Genomic DNA, 21,864 nt, shown 5'->3' with positions numbered 1-21,864 from the left:
ACAGAAATAAAGTGCACATTTAAAGCTGACACTAAGTATACATTTTGATGCGATTCCTCAGGATTTGAAGCTGTCTTAAAGAAGACATTTGTTTGATGAACTTGGTCATTTCCTCTTACAAATAAAGCCTATATCATGTTGGTTGATTGGTTTAAAAATATATTGCTTTATGCATAGCAACCAGACTTTCTAAAAGGGGAGATTTTGTGTACAAATGATGAAACTAACTTAGCAAATATTATAAAATCACCACTGTTTACCCTTCTTAGAAGTGTCGGAGCTCCTGGAGACATCAGGGATTGTTTATTATTAGTAGCAGTAGTAATATAAAAGCACCTAGAGACTGCAACTGTGATAAAAAAACCCACTACGCTAGGTGCCATACAATAGTGGGGCAGTAGCACAATTATAGTTAAAGTGAAAACTAGCTTACTGTTTAAATGGGCAGTTTTCCTAAGTGCTCTACAGTAAACGTTTAGGGAATATCTATACTTCAAGCGCTACGGTGGCGACAGCTGCAGCGCTGCTCTAATGTAAATGCTTCTACAGTGTCTGAAGGGGTTTTTCTATTGCTGTACTAAATCCACCACCTTAAGAAGCAGTAGCAAGGTCAATGGAAGAATTCTTCTGTCAGCCAAGTAGTGTCTACACCAGGGCTTATGTCAGCTTAACACTGGAGGAGTGAGGAACAAAGCTGGGAACCTCACAAGCCAAAACACATGGACAGAAATGGGATAGAGGCCATTTTGAAATGGTGGCTGCTTTGCTAACAAAGGGCCATACCATTGGCACCTGTAAGCAGAACTTACTGGAGAGAGTGCCAGCAGGACAGTGTCTGCCTGAGGACGCTGACCAGAACCAGGACTCCCATACAGGGTGAGATTGGACCAGGGGGATTGCATTCAGGACCATTTGTTGATTTCCATAGATCTGTAACTTCCTGGTGCTTTAATAATAAAGTGATCCCTTTGCTAAGCCTGTGTTCATTGCTTTGCTGCCAGGTTGTCCCTGAAGGGTATAACTAGAAAACCAGAGCTGTGACAGCTAAGTGGACTCAGGGGGAACCTGTCTAAACCACTGGTCTTGGGATAGCTGGGGCACTGGTTCTGGGGTCTATGTGGCCAGATTCTGAGGCCTCCCTTCTCAAGAAGGGTGGCACATGCACATGGCAGTGTGCCTGAGAGATCACTGTTACTAGCTCCGGATCAGTCACTACCCAAACTCAGGGTGGCTTAGGAGGACATGGGATTTAGGGATTGGATCCATTCACAACAAACCTGTATCCATCCAGACTAGAGGGAAATGGGGCCAGGTTGTGACAACAGGTTAAGACAGTGACAGAACCAGTAACAGAACTCTTAGTGGCTGGAGCTGCCGGCCTAAATGTTTAAATTATGAAATAATTGAGGACGTTGATATATGTTTGGTTCAGTGTTCCTTGGCTTTCCAGGGTTTAACAGGACCTCTTCTCTTTACAGGGCTTCCTAAAAACAAAGGTACTAAGACTGATTGGTAATACTGTCTTTTGCAAAGTATTAAAACAATTGCACAATAACACTTCAGAAATATGGCACTGCTTTTAATTCACGTTTCATGGTCCAGCTTGAACATTAACTAGAGAATAGTAGATGCCTTTTTCAGCCAAGAGTTGTTGATGTGTTCCTTGTTCTACGACCCTTCCATTCTGGATTACCACTATCTTGTCAGCATTCTGCACAGTGGACAGGCGATGAGCTATTACAATACAGGTGCGACCTTGTCTTGCTTTATCCAGTGCTTCTTGGACAACCTATTCAATTACCAAAGCAGACGATACATTTTTAACTTATTTAGCAAGTAATGCAGAGAAACCCCTTCCAGCTGTTAGTAAGTGAGGTATCTGATCTGATATCTTTTAATTTAAATTATAAATTACCAGTGAGAGAGATGAGGCTGAATGGCTCCAGAGAACAGTAATGGGATGAATGTCTAGCTTCTAGTTTTAAATCTAGCTTGTGTTCACAATGAGCGAGAGCTCTTAATATTGATAAATGGTTGGATACCTATTTGAACTAAGGTGATAAACATCTCAGGAGAATTGCTAAAGGACCCATGTCCACATCATCAAAATCATCACAGCTGGCAGCCTTGTTGGCAATCTCAGTAGAAAGACCAAGTATTGTCAGGGCCGGCTCTAACTTTTTTGCCGCCCGAAGCAAAAAAAAAGAGCACCACCCGCCGTAACACCCCCCTGCCCGCGAGCACTGTGCCACGCAACCCCTCCGCCCCCCCGAGCGCCGTGCCACTTGAAGCCCGTCCCCCCGAGCACTGCGCCGCACAAGCCCCCGTGCCCCCCGCACGCTGCTCTGCTGAAGCCCCCGCCCCCCAAGCACAATGCCACCCGAAGCCCCCAGCCCCCTGAGTGCCGCGCCTGTTTGAACTTGCTGTCTCAATTCTGAGAGCTACTACTCTATGGTTAGAATCCTGGAGGACTCCATCATAAAGATGTTTTTTACAGTACTGCCTCTAACTAGCCTACTGCCATAGAGATACACCCTGTGCAATGTGTCACTCTAGCTGTTCTTCTATGGGGGAGAAGAGTTGGGGATGAAGCTGTATGATTGGAGGAGAGTTGTGTGCTGATCGGAGTGTTGCTGTAGATGGGGTCTCTGTTCCAGAAGGCCTGCCCTAACTGGAGTGAGGGCCTAGACATTCCAGAGTCCCTGAGGAGAGGCAGATTTAGCCAAGTGTGTTTATGGGGGAGAAAGATGAAGAAGGGGGATCTAGCCTTTTACATTCTTCTGAAATCAGTAGGCAATAGAAAAGTAATTGAAGACAGTTTTGTAGTAAGATATTTGGCTCTGAGTAATCTAGATTTAGTCCGAAGAAGTGAGCTGCAGCTCATGAAAGCTCATGCTAAAATAAATTTGTTAGTCTTTAAGGTGCCACAAGTACTCCTGTTCTTTTTGCGGATACAGACTAACACGGCTGCTACTCTGAAACCTAGATTTAGACAGTTGCTGTCATTCATACAAATGAGATAATGCCTCAGTATATATGCATCTCATTTGTAGAAAAGTTCTAGATTTCCAGACTTTGGACTTTTACAGGCATTTATGGAAATCAAAGTGGTAATTGCAATTGCTGTATTAACAGCCATGGTTTTAGATTCCCTCTATGTACACAAACAAGATACCTTTTCACTTTCTGTATCTAGAGCAGATGTGGCTTCGTCCAGTAGCAGAACTTGAGGATGACGTACAAGAGCTCGAGCAATAGCAACACGCTGCTTCTGACCACCTGAGAGCTGAGTTCCTTTGTCTCCCACACGGGTATTATATTTCTAAATACAATAAACACAAGTTTAGAAGGCAAATCCAACCAGTAATTTAGCCTGGATTTGGACTTAAATCACAGAGTCCAATAGAGCAGTGCTTGTGCAGGGAAAGCCCCTGGTGGTCCGGGCCAGTTTGTTTACCTGGTGCGTCTGCAGATTTGGCCGATCGCAGCTCCCACTGGCCGCGGTTCACCATCCCAGGCCAATGGGGGCTGTGGGAAGGGCGACCAGCACATCCCTTGGCCTGCACCACTTCCCGCAGCCCCCATTGGCCTGGGACAGCGAACCACGGCCAGTGGGAGCCACGATCGGCCAAACCTGCGGATGCGGCAGGTAAATAAACCAGCTCGGACCACCAGGGGCTTTTCCTGAACTAGCAGCGGACCAGCTTTGAGAAGCAGTGCAATAGAGCATGTGCTTTCTACTCTTGGCTATTTTATTTCAGCAGTTCTTTGAAAGCAGATGACCACAATTATTGAAGGCCACAAACATCTGTCCATCTTAGGTACTTATATGACCTCCATGACCATACTACCTGAACATCCCAATCTTTAATGTATTTATCCTCACAACACTCCTGTGAGGTAGGAAAGTGTATTATTCCCATTTTACAGATGGGAACTGAGAGGCTCACACAGGAGTCTGTGGCAAGTCAAGACTTTATTGTCTCCCAAGTCCTAGGCTAGCATCCTAACCACTGGATCATCTTTCCCCTCGTGAGTTCACTTTGAAGGAAAAATCCTAACTTAAGAAAGAGAATGTTATGGTTTTAATTCAAATTATGTACATATCTAATTGACAGTCACATCTGACTTGGGGCATCCAAAAATGTTAGCTTTTAAAATATGCATATAGTTTACTAATGAACTGGTTGGTGCTCCCTCAAAGCCTGCACTAGCTTTTGTTTGTTACACTGTAAGGGTTACATATGATTTGTTGGATGATTCAGTCTGGCAATGTTCTCAGCCCCTAATTGAACCTTTAACAAAGATAATTTCTACCAAGTGTTTTAGATAACGAGGGGATAACAAAACAAACAAAAGATTTTAAACAATCTTTAATTAAAAGTACTTATCTCTCTCAATTAATCAGGTTTCACATGCTTGTTTTCATAAACCTAGTTCTCCACTGGCCTATGGAGTCTTCCCGAAAAAAATGTTGCAGAGAAGACTTGAATTTCTAATGTAATAAACAGGCATGGGAAAAAACAAACCCTTTTAGGTTCCTTTACATCCCAGAGAAGCATAAAAGGGCATAACTCCTTTTTATTTTTCTTGGTCAGTCACCTTTCGTTTTGAGTAAGAAACAAAGGTTTAACTTACATTTGGCAGAGAGTCAATGAAGGAATGTATGTTGGCTGCTCTTGCTGCATTTACAATCTCTTCAGATGACACCTCTCTACTGTTATCTCCATATGCAATATTCTCAGCAATACTACAGTCAAACAGGATCGGCTCTTGTGAGACAATACCAATCTGAGCTCTAAGCCATTGGATATTTAATGCCTTTGCATTTTGGCCATCCAGCAGCTAAAAAGCAAGAATACTTAAATGTCAGAGATAGGAAAACTTTGGCTTACACAAAAAATGTTACATTAACTTTTCCATTCTGTATAGCTAATAGCAACTATTCTTTGCAAAATACTTTATACAATGATTTTGGTGGCTTCAGTTTATTCATAAGGAAATCTCAAAGGAGATAATTCAAGCCTCCAATCCCAGTTCCTTAGACCAGCTTTCTAACCTTGAGCCTTCTCCTTCTAAAGTTGTACATATTTATAAATAAATAAAGTGATTCACAAAGCAAACACTGCAGAACTGAGTTAAATCACACTCTTAGATCTCGGCAAGGTTTTACAGGTATAAGTTAAGTTCCGAATTTAAACTGCTACAATTATACTGGTATAACCGGCAAGACTTCCCTGCGTAGTCAAGCCCTTAGATTGTGAGTGCTTTGGGGCTGGATGCTGTATAAAAAATAGACAGTCTGAAGAAATTTCCCTTCAAACACAGGATTATAATCATCCTCATAAGATGTAGACTTTGATACCTGGAAAGATACTGGAACAAATTATTTAACTATCAATTTTTAAGCATCTAGAGCAGTGGTGGGCAACCATGCAGCCCATCAAGGTAATCTGCTGGCGGGCTGCCAGACAGTTTGTTTACATTTGCATGGCTGCCCGCAGCTACCAGTGGCTGCAGTTTGCAGCAGAGGCAGAACCAAAGGGAGCTCTGCTACATGGTTACAGCGCAAATTTCATTCAGATGCATGTTTTCATGGATCTGATATTACTGCAATATTATCCTGATAAGAGACTGAGACAAGCTACTCAATATGAGGGATCTTCTGAATCAATATGCCCACCATCTAAGACTCCAACTGGCTTGCCACTTTCCATTTTTCAGATCCCTGCATCAGCTATCTCACTGATTGCTTTGGGGTCAGATTCAGAAATGGTGGTTGAGCCGGATACAAGTCTCATAACAGAGACCCAAGTATTTCCTACGCAAAGTCTTCCTCCTTGAAGTAATACTCATGGATATCCTATGTATCAAGCTGGTGTTATGACACCAGGTTGGGGAAACTGACAAGACTGGCCTATGCCTCCTTAGATGCCTTGGCCATATTAGCCAACTCCTATTTATGAATACCATAACAAAAAATCTGTCTTTCTGGTTGGATCATCTTCAATCAGAACACTCAGATCCTAGAGATAGGGAACATTCCTCTTCTTTGGCACTGGATAGCCTCTTGGAAGAGGACTATCAGGAGGGATCTCCACAGGATCTACGTAGGCATTCATGGTTATGATCTTCTTCTCTTACTATGGAAATGAGATCTACAGTATAGGACTTACCCTTTGAAGGGGGTGGACTATATAGTACAAAAACTGATGAGATATTGGAGAAGATAGAGCCTTGCTCCACAGCTAGATCTCTGGGGCTACTGAGGGAGAACACCTAAACCTGTGTTCAGATATCTTAGGCAATATGTTTCACCTTCTTCATCTTCATCTGACTTTATTCAAAGGAGACATCCATACTATCACAATAGCAGCAACTACAACAAGCATCCTCTCAATCACAGGAAAGGAAGAAATCCTACAAATCCCAGATAAGGACAAAGAATTCCTCGGCCACATCCTCCCTGCAAAATGTCAAGCCACAGGTTTGACATGACAATCAAGAGCTTTGAACCAATTTCAGAAAATTCTATCTGTATTTTTGGATGTATGGACAATTTTATTATGAATGGACAACTATCACATCAGACAGGTGAGTAAAGGAAGGTTATACTGTCCAATTCAAAGCCCTTCCTCCATGCAAACTCCTGCCCCTTCCTTCTCAGGGATTCTTCCCAAGAGAAATTATTAAGAATGGAAATACAAGCTCTACTGCATATGGGGGCTGAAGAAGTACCACCATTAATTTACAGATACAAAGAGTTTTACTCCCATTTCTTTGTAATCCCAAAAAAGAATGGAAGTCTCCAACCAATTTTAGATCTCAGAGGCCTAAAAAGATACATCAGATAACATTATGTATTGAAACTATCTCTTGTGCCAATCATTCCCTCCCTGTCTACTCTGGATTGGTTCATAGTTCCTGAACTCAAGGATACATATTTCTATATCCCCATAAAACAATCTCACTGCAAATATCTACTTTATATTCTGGGTTCAGACCATTTCTAATACAAAGTCTTACTCTGCTCTCTCCAGGGTTTTTAGCAAATGCTTGGCTCCAGTAGCAGCACACTGGAGAAGACAAAGGATTTCCTTCCCGAGTTAAACGATAGGTGGCTAAAGGCTCTGTCAGAAAAGGAATTAGTAACAGCCTTTCAGATAACCTGTTCTTTGTTTGAAACTTATAAACAAAGAGAAATCTCTTCTGATTCCATCTTGAAGTATTCCCTTTATTGGGGCGATACTTAACTCCATAAATGAAAGGATTTTCTTTCTGGAACAGAGGTTTTTGAAACTAAACCACCACTATACTGAAACTACTCCTACAACCATCTCAGCTTTCTGGTGTTATAGGTCTTATGGCATTCACAACATACATGACTCTGTATGTCAGACTCAGAATGAGGCCACTTCAGCAGTGGCTATGAAAGAATTTCAAACCCACTGTGGAAAGTGTGCTAAAAATTCTCATAATTCCAAGGAAAATGTGTATCTCTCTAAAGTGGTGACTGAAACCACAGAACGGCATCAAAGGAGTATAGTTTAAATCACTTCCTCCTTCATTAGTAGTCACCACAGATACGTCTAAGACAGGCTGGGGTGGAGACATCTCTGCAGCCTTTTCAACTGGGGACTATGGTATTTCAGAGAATCCTTGTTACACATTAGCATCTTAAAACTCAGGGCCGTCCATCTGGCTCTCAAAGCATTTCTTCTGCAGATACAGGATGAAGTAATTCGGGTGACTATGGATGACATGTCCACAGCATATTATTTGAACAAACAAGAAGGAACTTGATTGTAGCCACTAGGCAACAAGACAATAAAGCTTTGGGACAGGTGCATCCTATACAACATTTATCCAATTGCTTTGCATATTGCGGAAGAACAGTGAGATCATGGATTGTCAGGACAGGGACTCCTCACAGATGCATGAATGCTCTGTAAAAGACGCAATTGTTCCAAACTTTTTCAGGCTTTGGGGCTTTCCAGACATAGATTTGTTTGCCACCAGATTCAATACAAAATGTCTCTCTTTTTGCTCAAGAGAAGGCTTGGACAGTCTATCGTTGATGGATGCATTTTTCTTACATTGGGGAATGATGTTGATGGATGCATATTGCCGCTAATCCTCAAAGTTTTTTTTTTAAAAGAAAATAAAACAAGATTTGGCCATGATAATTTTAATTGCTCCAGCCTGGCTGTGGCAATAATGATACATGGAGTTACTGGCAAATACAAGATGGCAAATACAAGATGCTCCTGCTATTGACAGACTTACTGTCCAGAGAGAGGAGGGTTTGTACCCAGATCATCAGTCATTACATCTAACAGCGTGGGCAATAGGACTGCAACACATTCAGGAAGATCATGCTCTGTTGAGGTGCAGCAAGTTCTTATTAATGCTTTTAAAGCATCTACCAGGAGAAGCTACAATTATAAATGGAAACGATTTGTTATCTGGCAACTAATAGGGATGTTGACCCAGTCTCAGTTCCCATACAACTTGTTTTGGAATATTTGTACTTAAAAACCATGGTCGAGGGAGGTTGTCTTTCTCCTCCATTAGAGTCCATTTAGCAGCAATAGCAGCATTCCAGACTCATGCTAATGGAAAATCCATCTTCTCGCACAAGGTGATGAAACGTTGTTTAAGAGGTGTATTGAATTTGTATCCCTCAGTATGGGAGTTGGCCCCTCCATGGAATTGAAACTTAGTTTTAAACACATTTTATGTCCCTCCCATTTGACCCTCAAACAAGCTGTCCGTTGTCCTGGTCTACACTATGAGTTTAGGTCGAATTTAGCAGCGTTACATCAATTTAACCCTGCACCTGTCCACACAACGAAGCCTTTTTTTCCTACTTAAAGGGCTCTTAAAATCGATTTCTGTACTCCTCCCCCGACGAGGGGATTAGCGCTGAAATCAACCTTGCCGGGTCAAATCTGGGGCTAGTGTGGTCACAATTCAACAGTATTGGCCTCCAGGAGCTATCCCAGAGTGCTCCATTGTGACCGCTCTGGACAGCACTCTCCACTCCAATGCACTGGCCAGGTAGACAGGAAAAGGACTGTGAAATTTTGAATCTCATTTCCTGTTTGGCCAGTGTGGCAATCTGCAGGTGAGTGCAGCTCTCATCAGCAAAGGTGACCATGATGGAGTCCCAGAATTGCAAAAGAGCCCCAGCATGGACCGAACGGGATGTACGGGATCTGATCGCTGTATGGGGAGACGAATCCGTGCTATCAGAACTCCATTCCAAAAGATGAAATGCCCAAACATTTGAAAAAATCTCCAAGGACATGAAGGACAAAGGCTATAACAGGGACCTACAGCAGTGCCACATGAAACTTAAGGAGCTGAGGCAAGCCTACCAAAAAACCAGGGAGGCAAATAGCCACTCCGGGTCAAAGCCCCAGACATGCTGTTTCTATGATGAGCTGCATACCATTCTAGGAGGTGCCCCTACAACTACCCCAAGCCCTGTGCTTTGACTCCATCAATGGAGTAGCACGCAACAGGGATGTGGGTTTTGGAGACGAAGAAGATGAGGAAGAGGAGGTTGAAGATAGCTCACAGCAAGCAAATGGAGAAACTGTTTTCCCCGACAGCCAGGAACTGTTTCTCAGCCTGGACTTGGAATCAGTACCCCGCAACCTACCTAAGGCTGCCTCCCAGACCTGCCAGGCAGAGAAGGGACCTCTGGTGAGTGTACCTTTGTAAATATTATACATGGTTTAAAAGCAAGCGTGTTTAATGATTAATTTGCCCTGGCATTTGCGGCCAGTACAGCTACTGGAAAAGTCTGCTAACGTTTCTGGGGATGGTGCGGAAATCCTCCAGGGACATCTCCATAAAGCTCTCCTGGATGTACTCCCAAAGCCTTTGCAAAAGGTTTCTGGGGAGGGCAGCCTTATTCTGTCCTCCATGGTAAGACACTTTACCACGCCAGGCCAGTAGCACGTAGTCTGGAATCATTGCATAACACAATGTATGGTCCCAGTGTTTGCTGACATTCAAACAACATGCATTCTTTATCTTTCTGTGTTATCCTCAGGAGAGTGATATCATTCATGGTCACCTGGTTGAAATAGGGTGATTTTATTAAGGGGACATTCAGAGGTACCCGTTCCTGCTGGGCTGTTTGCCTGTGGCTGAACAGAAATGTTCCCTGCTGTTAGCCATGCGGTGGGGGGAGGGGCAACGCGATCATCCCAGACAATTGGGTGGGCAGGGGCGGGGTTAGTTGGGTTTGTGCTGCACATTAACCCGAAAACTGCAGCCCCTCCTTTTAAATTGCCAACCCATTTAAAATAAATAGTCTACCCATTGTTCTCAAAAATGTGTTTTTTAACTACCACTCTCCCTTTTTTCCCTCCACCAGCTGCAAATGTTTCAACATTCACACTATCTTCTCCTTCCTAGAGACTTGCAAAGATTAGAAGATGAAAAAACACACTTGCGATGAAATGTTCTGAGCTCATGCAGTCCAGCCACACTGAAAGAGCCCAGCAGAATGCATGGAGGCAGACAAATGTCAGAGTCCAGGAAAGCACAATATGAAGGCGAGGACAGGTGGCGGGCTGAAGATAAGAAGTGGTGGGCTGCAGATGATAGGTGGTGTCAGCTTGGTGACAGAAGGCAAGAGGCAATGCTGAGGCTACTGGAAGAACAAACTGATATGCTCTGGCCTATGGCTGACGTTCAGGAAAGGCAGCATGAGCACAGACCACTGCTACAGCCCCTGTGTAACCAACCACCCTCCTCCCCAAGTTTCATAGCCTCCTCACCCAGACGTCCAAGAACGTGGGGGGGGGGGCGCTCTGGGCACCCAACCACTCCACCCCAGAGGACTGCCCAAGCAAAAGAAATCTGGCGTTCAATAAGTTTTAAAGTGCAGTGTGGCCTAGCCCTTCCCTCCTCCCCGACCCCTCCCAGGCTACCTTGGCAGTTATCTCCCTATTTGTATGATGAATTAATAAAGAATGGATGAATGTGAAGCAACAATGACTTTATTGCCTCTGCAAGTGGTGATCAAAGGGGGAAGGGGATGGTGATTAGCTTACAGGGAAGTAGAGTGAACCAAGGGGTGGGGGTTTCATCAAGGAGAAACAAACAGAACTTTCACACCGTAGCCTGGCCAGTCATGAAACTGATTTTCAAAGCTTCTCTGATGCATACTGTGCCCTCCTGTACTCTGCTAACCATCCTGGTGTCTGGCTGCGCATAATCAGTGGCCAGGCGATTTGCTTCAACCTCCCACCCGCCATAAACATCTCCCCCTTACTCTCACAGATATTGTGGAGCGCACAGCAAGCGGTAATAACAATGGGAATATTGGTTTCGCTGAGGTCTATCTGCGTCAGTAAACTGCACCAGCGCGCTTTTAAACATCTGAATGCATATTCTACCACCATTCTGCACTTGCTCAGCCTATAGCTGAACAGCTCCTGACTACTGTCCAGGCTGCCTGTGTACGGCTTCATGAGCCATGGCATTAAGGGATAGGCTGGGTCCCCAAGGATAACTATAGGCATTTCAACATCCCCAATGGTTATTTTCTGGTCTGGGAAGAAAGTCCCTTGCTGCAGCTTTTGAAACAGACCAGAGTTCCTGAAGATGCGAGCATCATGTACCTTTCCCGGCCATCCCATGTTGATATTGGTGAAACGTCCCTTGTGATCCACCAGTGCTTGCAGCACCATTGAAAAGTACCCCTTTCGGTTTATGTACTCGCTGCCTTGGTGCTCCAGTGCCAAGACAGAGATATGGGTTCCGTCTATCGCCCCACCACATTTAGAGAATCCCATTGCAGCAAAGCCATCCACTATGACCTGCACATTTCCCAGAGTCACTACCCTTGATAGCAGCAGCTCTTTGATTGCGTTGGCTACTTGGATCACAGCAGCCCCCACAGTAGATTTGTCCACTCCAAATTGATGCCCGACTGACCGGTAGCTGTCTGGCGTTGCAAGCTTCCACAGGGCTATTGCCAATCGCTTGTGAATTATGAGGGCTGCTCTCATTTTGGTATTCTTGCGCTTCAGTGCAGGGGACATGTACCCAGAATCACCCGCGACAATGTTTTTGACCCATCAGGCATAGGGAGCTCAACCCCCAATTCCAATGGGCGGTGGAGACTGCGGGAACTGTGAGATAGCTACCACAGTGCAACGCTCCAGAAGTTGACGCTAGCCTGGTACTGTGTATGCACTCAGCAAAGTTAATGGTCTTAATGGTCTTGGAATGGGAACACACACAATCAACTGGATAAAATCGATTTCTAAAAAAAATCAACTTCTATAAATTTGACCTAATTTCGTAGTGTAGACATACCCTTTGATTCATCTTTCTAGACAGACAGCTTGTATAGTAGCCTTCACTTCTGCTAGAAGAATTAACGAGTTACATGCATTGATGGCAGAACCCCGTTATGCTACTGCTCAAAAAGATAAAGTGTTTTTTGAGCAAATCCTACATTCTTGCTGAGTGCTTTCAGAGTTTCATGTTAATCAAAGTATTAATTTACCTGTATTTTTTCCCCTACATCTCATACAAGTAGAGGGGAATCTAGAATACACTCCTTGGATGTGACAAGAACAGTCTTATATGGACAGAATGTATTTAACTCATATGCTGGTACTTTTAAGGGTTGGGACATTTCAGCACATTGCCTGTCCAAATGGGTCAGACTGTGTATTGAAGTGTTATAATGGAGCTTCACTTTCTCCTCCTGTTCTGCATTCTACTAGAGCGGTTGTTACAACTGCAGCATTCTTTTATTGAGATATGCAAGGCTGGTACGTGGAATTCAGTTCACACTTTTACAAGACATTGTGCTTTGGATGTGGCAACAAGGTCTGGTGCACAATCTGGCAGAGCGATGCTCCAACTGCTGTTTAATTAGGACTCCACTCCTTCCTTCTAGTTTACAGTACTGCTTGCCAAACTGACCCCAGAGCAGGATTATGCAGAGGACACTTGATGAGGAAATGAAGGTTATTTACTTGTAACCGGAGTTCTTCAAGATAGATTCTACATATTCACACTCCCCACCAACCTTCCCCACTTCTGTAGATTCCTACTTTTAGGGTTAATCAATATTCTGCTTTAGTATTTGAAGGGAACTGAGGCAGGAACAGGTGACACTCCCCTTTTCATAACCATGCTTGCAGGACACACTCAAACACTAAGGGCAAGGGAAAGAGGGATGAGGTGCCCTAACTGTCACTGCTACTAGAAGGTTCCACCATCCTGGCTGCATCCAGTCAGAGCACCCCAAGACTGGGAATATGCAGAGTCCATCTTGAAGAATTCTGGTCACAAATAAGTAACTTTCATTTGCTATGTCTTAAAAATTAATATGAACATGCTTTTTAAATGCTAATTATGTAATGGGGAGGTTTTATATGCACTTTACACACGTTTCAAACCTAGATTATTGTAAGCATTTAGGAAATATTCATCACTATGGTGTCTGGATGCACCTTAAATTGCATAAATTTGGTCTTTAACATTAAAAATAAGGAGCAAAGGTCCCATACTTCTCTGCTGCTCATAGTTTTAAGATACAGGAGGGAGGGGCATTTATATTAGTACAATATATAAAAGTGTATCTGCATCTAATACATTTTATAGGTTTATAATAATTAGCCATCATAGTGCCCGATCCAAATCCCATTGAATTCAGTGGAAGTCTTTCCATTGAATTCTGTATGTTCTGAATCAGGCCCATGTAGCAATTTTCACCCATGAATCACTTCCCTCAACTCAAAATGACAGGGAAAGTGTAGAATATTTTGCATTCTGCCTACCTACGCTATGGTTATACACAGAACCCTAAAAATCCACTGGTGCCTCCCCTTAATCTTCACAAACAATTCAAAAATATCAAAAGTACCTATTACATTTTATTATATTAACAAGAATAAGATAAGTAAATTATCATTTAACCAGGTTCTCGCAAGGAATCACTTACCAGTTCTCCATCAAGAGGATCATAGAATCTCTCAAGCAACTGAACAACAGTGCTTTTTCCACAGCCACTGCTGCCTACAAGCGCCAGGGTCTGTCCTTTTTCTACATTAATATTCAAACCTTGAAGCACTTGGACATCTGGTCGAGTTGGATAGTTAAACATCACTCCTTTGAATGCTATGTTGCCACCAAATATATCCTATAATTGAAATGGTAACATCTAATCAATTTTTAGGAGAATTCTGACAGATCATAAAACAATGTAAAGAGAACTAGAACCATCCTGTTCCTATTGATTTCAATGAGAGTTTTGCCATTAACTTCAATACAGCCAGGATCAGGTTCTTTTTGTGACGTTTCAAAAATTAACACACACTGTAAAATTATTTAGAAGACAGAGATTCTGCTAGTTCTGCTTCACACCAGTTTTAACATAAGGACACATTTTCAAAAATTATGGTAATTTTGGGTCATCAGCTTCGTCTTATGCTTTCTGTAAATCAGGCCCCTTTGAGAGTCTCAAGTTAAGCACTGAATAACAATAGCCACTTCTGATATTCTTGGCCAAAGTGATCCTGCTTTAGAGGGTTTTTTTTCAAATTAAATTACTGTACAATTATCATTACCATATATGCACTCAAATGCTTACTGTCAAACTTATGATTCCTGGTAAGTGTTAACAGCATTTTCTTAGACTTTGTTGTTATTATTTTAAAAATTAGAAGTGTTAGTCAGATGGTAAGTTCCTTGGAGCAAAGTCCTGTCATCTTTATTTGTGTGCAATACCACAATAAAAATAATATACTGAACTGCTATCATCCTGTCTGCCTCTTTGAGTGATGCCCACCTAGATTCACCTACTTCTTAGCTCCTATAGTACACTAATATTTATTATTAGTGTCTTGCTTATAAATTGAATCCCAAAACATTTTACAACGTTAATGTAGGGCCTGATTATATTTCCAAAGTCCATGCATGGATATGCTCCTCCTGCATAGAAGAGGAACTGGCTGCCTCTGCAGCATTGTTCCCATTTTCACTGGCTCTTGCAGAGGGCTCTCCACAAAGAAATGCAAGGAAGGAGCAGGCAGAAGCAGAATTTGGCCCACATAGTTTTTGGATGAAACAATGTTAATGGCCCCAAGGATCAGTTAATCTAAACACTTAACTTGTGAGTGGGGGAAGAAAACGTCAGTGTTACATTAGTTAGTGTAGTAGGTGATATTGTCCATAACACAATGATCAACTTACAGGCTTCAGTCCTTCATCACTGTAACTGTCTATTAAGGGGGCTCTTTCAAACAGCATGAACAGGTGTGCTGCTGACATCTTGGCTTTGGCATAGTCTGGAGTAAAAGAACTGGTCTGTCCTAGTGCCATTGCACCAAATACAATAGCTGAAAATACCCTGTGAGAACAAGACGAGAGAAAATAAAAAATATCAAATAATGAGGTTGTGGAGGAAGGGGTGTAAACTATTGGGAGGGGGATGGCTAGAGTTAAAAATATTAACAGTTGTTAAATATCATTGTAATGAGTAGTCTTGTACCATGAGTAAATGTATCCACTTTTAATAAAGTGAGAAACAATCTTCTGTTCCAAACTCAGTGTTTCCTTTATTTATTAATACAATTGCTAACTTTTGGCAGGATCCCAAATTTTAGCAGCAGGGAGGCAGGTAAGTGAGATTCTGGATATTGGGAAGAAGGCAAAAGGAGCATCTGCAGAAACAGCTAAAACATGGATTGCTGCGTACGGGTGAGGGCGTACAATGGGGCTAAGCTAGAGTGACCCCGCCCTACCACCATGCTGCCCCGGATCTAAAACTGTGCAGGCGAGAGAGACTTTTTCTCTCTCTCTCTCTCTCTGCAGGGAGAAACCAATCAGAAATTCCAGCCAGTAGGAGCAGCTGGAGTAGCTTTGACTGGACTTTCTCTGCTCTGTGCTGATTGGCTGTCTGCTCCAACCCTTGTCCTCCCTCACAATCTCTTCACCTCAGCTTCACTCCAAACTTCCCCATTTTGCCCACTTCTCCCCTACTCTGCCTCTCTCACACACTCTCTCTTCAATGCCCCCTCTTCCTTCACTTTAATTTCCATTTAACTGATTGCCTCCTAATTCACCCTTTCCCCTCCCAACCTGCAAAAAATTGTGGAATTCACATGACGTTGCTGCCATTACAGTGTTCACATGCTTGTTTGTTCTACCTCTTCCCCCACCCGCTCTGTCTTATCTATTTAGACTAAGCTCTTTAGGGCAAGGACTGTCTGCTACTGTGTCCATACAGTGCCTAGAAGAATGGGGCCTCATTCTTGGTTGGCCCTTAGGCATTACCATAATAAATGTGATTAATAATTAAAAATTAATAATTGGTGCTATTTGGCATATCTAAGTACGTAGGAGGGATTAACTTTCAACAGTGGTTAGCCAATTATCCCAGTCACAAGTACACGGATGTTTTGGAAATATGTAATTGTAAATTATATCCAAATACATCAATGTAGTAACCACAAGAAGGCTATTCATTATCTTACTTTAAAAAGGTATCTTTATTTTTCTAGGGCAGTGGTTCCCAAACTTTAACAACCTTTGAGCCCCTTTCACTAAAATGTCAAGTCTCGTGAACCCCCTCCTAAAAATGAATATTTCCAGGGATTTTCTCCTTTACCTGAGTATAAATTATAAAAGCAGTGATCTTGGAAATATAAAATTTGTTTTTATGACATGCTTATTTCATACTATTTATTATTAATTATTATTTATCATTACAGTATTTTTATTATATTATAAAAACGGCAACACTCTTCCAAGATCTCACTTTCGTAGCTTGTATCACTTTGAATAAGACTGTTATAAGACAAGGCTCCTATGTTTCATCAAGGAGTATCAGATGTGAAACAGCATGAAGATATTTAAGAAGCCAACTCAAAGAGTTCCTCCTACACAAGCATTGAGGTTTTGAGTAGTCCAGGCAAACAAAATAGGGTTCCCCAAGAACCCCCTGTAACATTTTGTGAACCCCCAGGGATTCACGAACCCCAGTTTGGGAACCACTGTTCTAGGGGTAGGTCAAGAAAGACAACATGTTAATCGTAATCCACCTCCAGGGCTAAAATGCTGGTCCCATTGCCATCACTGGCAAACCTCCCATTGGATTTCATCCAATAGATGTGGATTCAATTAAGGGCTCTACCACAGATCTCTTGGGTGACTTGGCAAGTGTGATGGGGCATCCACCCCACACTGGCCTGTGAGGGGTTAATGGATCTCTAGGGAGGCTGTGTGAAAAGCAGCCAATAGGAGTGGAGCTATGAGGCACAGCCAATCAAGGCCTGGCAGGCCCATATAAGAAGAGCTGCAGAGCAGAGGAGGGTCAGTTGCTCCCTGGAGCTCAAGGAGGGAGGACTGGCTGCCGTGCAGGTGGAAGAAAGCTAGCACTGTAGACAGAGCAGTGCTGGGCAGGAACAGAGGAGTGAGAGAGAGCTCCTGGCTGATTGGCATATTGAGGCTCTGAGGTAAGGGTGAAGAAGGTGCTGGGGTTGTGGGGAAGTGGCCCAGGGAAATATACCGAGAGGTTGGAGGGGATGCAGCTGGGCTCGGACCTGAAGTAATGGGCAGGTCTAGGTTCCTGCCTCCCCCATGCCATTGAGGAAGTGGCTGGACAGTTGGACTGCAGTACTGGCCCCCGGAAGGAGGGAGTGCAGAGTATGCCATGGCTGGAGGGCTGTGTCCTGAAGAGGATGCCATGGTTCTTAGAGTGACAAGGGTCCAGCAGGAGAAGTGATGGCGGGTGAGACACCACTGGGAGTTGGCATACCGACCTGTGGAGCTGAGCTGCAAGATTACCAGCAGGAGGCGCTAGCATGGTGAATCCCACCCTGTCACACACGGTAGAGAATGCGGGCACACAGTCACCTCTGAGGGGAGGGGACCGAGTGAGAGACTAAGATAATGTTGGACACAATCCAGGCCCTAATGAGCCAGATCCTGGAGAACCAGCAGCAACAGTGGAAGGCACAGAGACACTTGCAGGAATGCCTGAGGCAGTTGATGGAAGAGCAGCGTTATTTGCTCAAGAACCTCCAGGAGGGGAGCAGGGACCAGAGGGCCTGGGGCAAGAAGCAAGGCCCCAGGTCAGGAAGCCAGAAGCCTGAGCAGAACAGTCTTACACTTGTGGGTGGAGGGGACACTTGAACAGAGATTGCCCCTACTGGGATAGGAGAGAAAAGCCTTATGCAGAGAGTGGGAAAGAGCGACAGCCCAGGAGAGTCCCACCTGTGAAGTGAACAGGGAGGGGATGGGTATGTTGGGCCTTTGGGCAACAGAGGTACCTGCAGAAGGAGTGCCCATACTGGAGTGGTAAGGTCAAGGCTAGCCCAGGGGAAGGGCCTGAGCAATGGAAGGACCATGGGAGGCGTCTGACCAAAGGGAAGCAAAGGATTTCTTATCGGTGCCATGAGGAGGGCCGTATAAGAAGGTATTACCCCCTTAGGAGAAGGCAGGATAGAAAAGGGCTGCCTGGGAACCAAGTGTGACACTGTATGGAATTTGCAGGACACTTTAGGATATTGTGAATACCAATATTGTAAAATTGTAATAGGTTATGCCAGATATGCTGTGTAAATTATCTACACAAATATTATAATTTGCGAGGTATGATAATCTCGTTATGTGTTTGTATCACCTTTGTATTGTAAGTTATATGTATGGTATGTCTGTAGTTCCAAACTTGTGCTGTGCATCTGGGTGACCCACCCAGACAGATTGGCATCAGCACTGCCTAGCCTGTTTGACAGCCCATCAAGGGACATCAGCTGTACAACTGACCCATGGATAGAAGACAAGGGATACACCTTATGACTCAGCAAGGCATGCAGGTGCATGCCTATGGACAGAACTCTAAGGCTTCCGGGCCATGTGCTGGGTAGCTTGTGTTTGGAACAAAGTAAACCAAGCTGCATGGCAAAAGACTATAAAAGGCAGCTGCATCTTCTCCATTTTGTCTTCAGTCCTGCTTCTTGTCTTCATTCCTGCTTATTAGCTCTGGGGTAACCTTTCTACAAACGAAGCTCTGAACAAAGGACTGAATGACCCATCCAAGCTGTGGATGTGTTCCAGAGGGACTTTCAAGCCAGCAAACTCACCAGTACTACTAGGAACCTGATGGACTTTAAGTATCAGAGGGGTAGCCGTGTTAGTCTGGATCTGTAAAAGCAGCAAAGAGTCCTGTGGCCCCTTATAGACTAATGGACGTTTTGGAGCATGAACTTTCATGGGTGAATACCCACTTTGTCGGATGCATCCGACGAAGTGGGTATTCACCCACGAAAGCTCATGCTCCAAAACGTCTGTTAGTCTATAAGGTGCCACAGGACTCTTTGCTGATGGACTTTGAAGTCTTTGTATGTATTTGACTGTTTTACCATTTAACATCCCTCTTCTTGTTCTTTCTTTTTTCTTTATAATAAACCTTTAGTTTTAGACACTAAAGGATTGGCTGGCAGTGTGGTATTTTGAGTAAGATCCAAACCTATACTGACCTGGTAACGTGGCTAACCCTTTAGGGTCAGAAGAACATTTTGTATTTGTGAGCAGAGTTGTTTAAATAACTTCTCACTGTACTGGACCTAGGCGCTGATTGGGAGCCAGAGAACTGGAATGCAATCAAGGGGGCTGTGTGATTTCTTGTTTTGCTCCTTGATAACCAGTGTAGAGAATCAGAAGCACAGTTGGTGACTGGTTGGGGACTTTGACTTCAGTGTTACTCCCAAGACTGGTGGGTATCTGCTCTCCCTTTTGAAGCCTGTCCTGACCTTGGCATTTCCAGTGAGGGCTGCCCTAGGCACCGTGGGTCACACCGGGCTAGGTCAGGTGGTGGTGATGACTGGGCAGGGAGCAATCTTCCATGCCCAGCAGGAGGTGCTAGGGAGATGGTGGATAAGATGACTTGGGATGGAGAGGACCCAGACAGACAAGGGAACCCACACTTAAGCAGGCCAAGCTGTAGTTGGGACTCAGATCTTGGGAGAAGTGGTGCTGGGAGCCAGGGCTAGGTGTTATGGGAGAAACTGAAAGCCACCAAGCAGGCCTTGTGGATAGCACAAAATAATGCAGAGGTTCAGAGGGAAATTCAGAGATATGGAGCAGAATGGCAAGTTGCTCCTCCTGGTAGAAAACCTGAGGCAGGAGAGGCATGTCCTGCAGCACAGCTGTGGGGGAAGCAGGGAAGGTAATTCCCCTGCCCAGGGCAGTTGGTGTTAAGGGGGAGGGTGTCTTATGGGGCATTTCCCCCCTCCCCGGCCTGTAAGGGGTTAATGGAGCCCTAGGGAGGCTGTGTGAAAAGCAGCCAAGGGGTGGGGGGGCAGTGCTATGAGGCCCAGGTTCCTCCCTCCCCCATGCCACTGAAGAAGTGGCTGGACAGTGGGATTGCAGTACTGGCCCCTGGAAAGGGGGAGTGCAGAGTATGGCACAGCCAGAGGGCTGTGTCCTGAAAAGGATGCTGTAGTCCTTGGATCAACATGGGTCCAGGAGGAGAAGTGACAGTGGGTGAGACACCAATGGGAGTTGGTGTACCAATCTGCAAGATGACCAGCAGAAGACACTAGTGTGATGAGTCCCACCCTGTCACGCCAAGTCACTCAGACCCTGATCTTGCACGTAGGTATGCACTGCAGCAACCAACAGTAGGCACTTGCAGAATCAACACCATATGGGCTCTCAGTGCCTCAGTTGTAAAATAGGGATACTAATAATACTTTCCTCACATGTCTTTTTTGTCTTTTCTATTTTGACTATATACACTCTGATAGAGACTCTAGCTAGCCACATATAGCATTTAGCACAATAGGGCTGCAATCTCATTTGGGGCCTGCAGGCACTTCACTAACAGACATCAGAAAGGTGGACTATTGAAGCCAAAATTATAACATGTTAAATATTAGCCATATTTTCAAAATACTCCCTCTACTATTTCCTTAAAGCCAGTACACAACATTTGAGACAAGGCACACTGAGAGCTATACCAACATCTACCAGCATTCCATATATAATTAAATGAAGGCCCCAGCTGACATGCTTATTAGGAGCATTGCAACTTGGAAAGATAACAGAAGTTATCGATCCTAATTCAAGATGAAGGCCAATGCTGCAGGTCAGCATGCAGACAAACAATGATCTATGTATCGTTCTTCTAGTCCTACTGGTTTTACCTTCATAAGGTTATTATCCCCCATATATAAAACACCTTCCCCTGTATGGACAAAAAAGAAATTGCAAAAAGACACTTACAGAAACACACTTTTAAAATCCATGTGTCCATTTACCACTAGATAGGCACCAAACCGAAAACATCCAGCATGGGTAAAATACATAATAGCTTGTGTAAGGCCAAAAGTAAATCCAAAGATATGTGCCTTCTTCACAGAATTTCTGTAACAAAGAATGAGTATTGTGACATAATATATACATAACTGTATTTTACTTCTAGTATTTATGTCTGAGAAGATGCCGAGCGCCCTTCACTTCCACTGACTTTACCAGGAATTGCAAGTGCTCAGTACTTTGGGATGAGATCATTCCCCAAACTCCTGCAGGACTGGATCCTAAAACAACAGTATTCTTGTATGTTTTAGGATCCCATGTGCCTTGATCCCATATAGCTGATATCCCAAACACATCTGACAGGAGCAATTGTTGTCCTACCCTATAGAGTCTGAACACTATTGTGTTAAAATTATTTTACAATCCATGGTATGGTTACAAGTTTCAAGGATTTAATTAAACATATTTTTGAAATTGTACAACCTCACAGCGCAAGAAGGAAATTATTAACAAGTCCTGATTCTGCAGGGAGCAAAAGTAATCCCAGTAGAGCAATATACT

The 21,864-nt window shown here is 43.7% G+C and overlaps 1 protein-coding gene across 3 annotated transcripts in view; it reads right to left on the bottom strand.

Moving 5' to 3' along the window:
- Nucleotides 1-1,566: 1,566 nt before the first annotated feature.
- ABCB1 (ATP binding cassette subfamily B member 1) overlaps nucleotides 1,567-21,864 on the bottom strand; it is an 82,416-nt gene continuing 62,118 nt past the window's right edge. For all 3 annotated transcript variants that reach the window (XM_045004931.1, XM_045004932.1, XM_045004933.1), the window contains 6 exons: nucleotides 21,271-21,411; nucleotides 15,235-15,391; nucleotides 13,985-14,182; nucleotides 4,639-4,845; nucleotides 3,176-3,322; nucleotides 1,567-1,789 (listed from right to left, as the gene is read on the bottom strand). In XM_045004931.1, the coding sequence (XP_044860866.1) occupies nucleotides 1,592-1,789; nucleotides 3,176-3,322; nucleotides 4,639-4,845; nucleotides 13,985-14,182; nucleotides 15,235-15,391; nucleotides 21,271-21,411 (1,048 nt within the window). In that variant the 3' untranslated portion in view covers nucleotides 1,567-1,591. The remainder of the gene's footprint in view (nucleotides 1,790-3,175; nucleotides 3,323-4,638; nucleotides 4,846-13,984; nucleotides 14,183-15,234; nucleotides 15,392-21,270; nucleotides 21,412-21,864) is intronic.

This window comes from Mauremys mutica, chromosome 2, assembly GCF_020497125.1.
Source record: "Mauremys mutica isolate MM-2020 ecotype Southern chromosome 2, ASM2049712v1, whole genome shotgun sequence".
NCBI lineage: Eukaryota > Metazoa > Chordata > Testudines > Geoemydidae > Mauremys > Mauremys mutica.
Note: the sequence above shows the minus strand (reverse complement) of the source record. Positions and strands in the feature narration are given on the sequence as shown.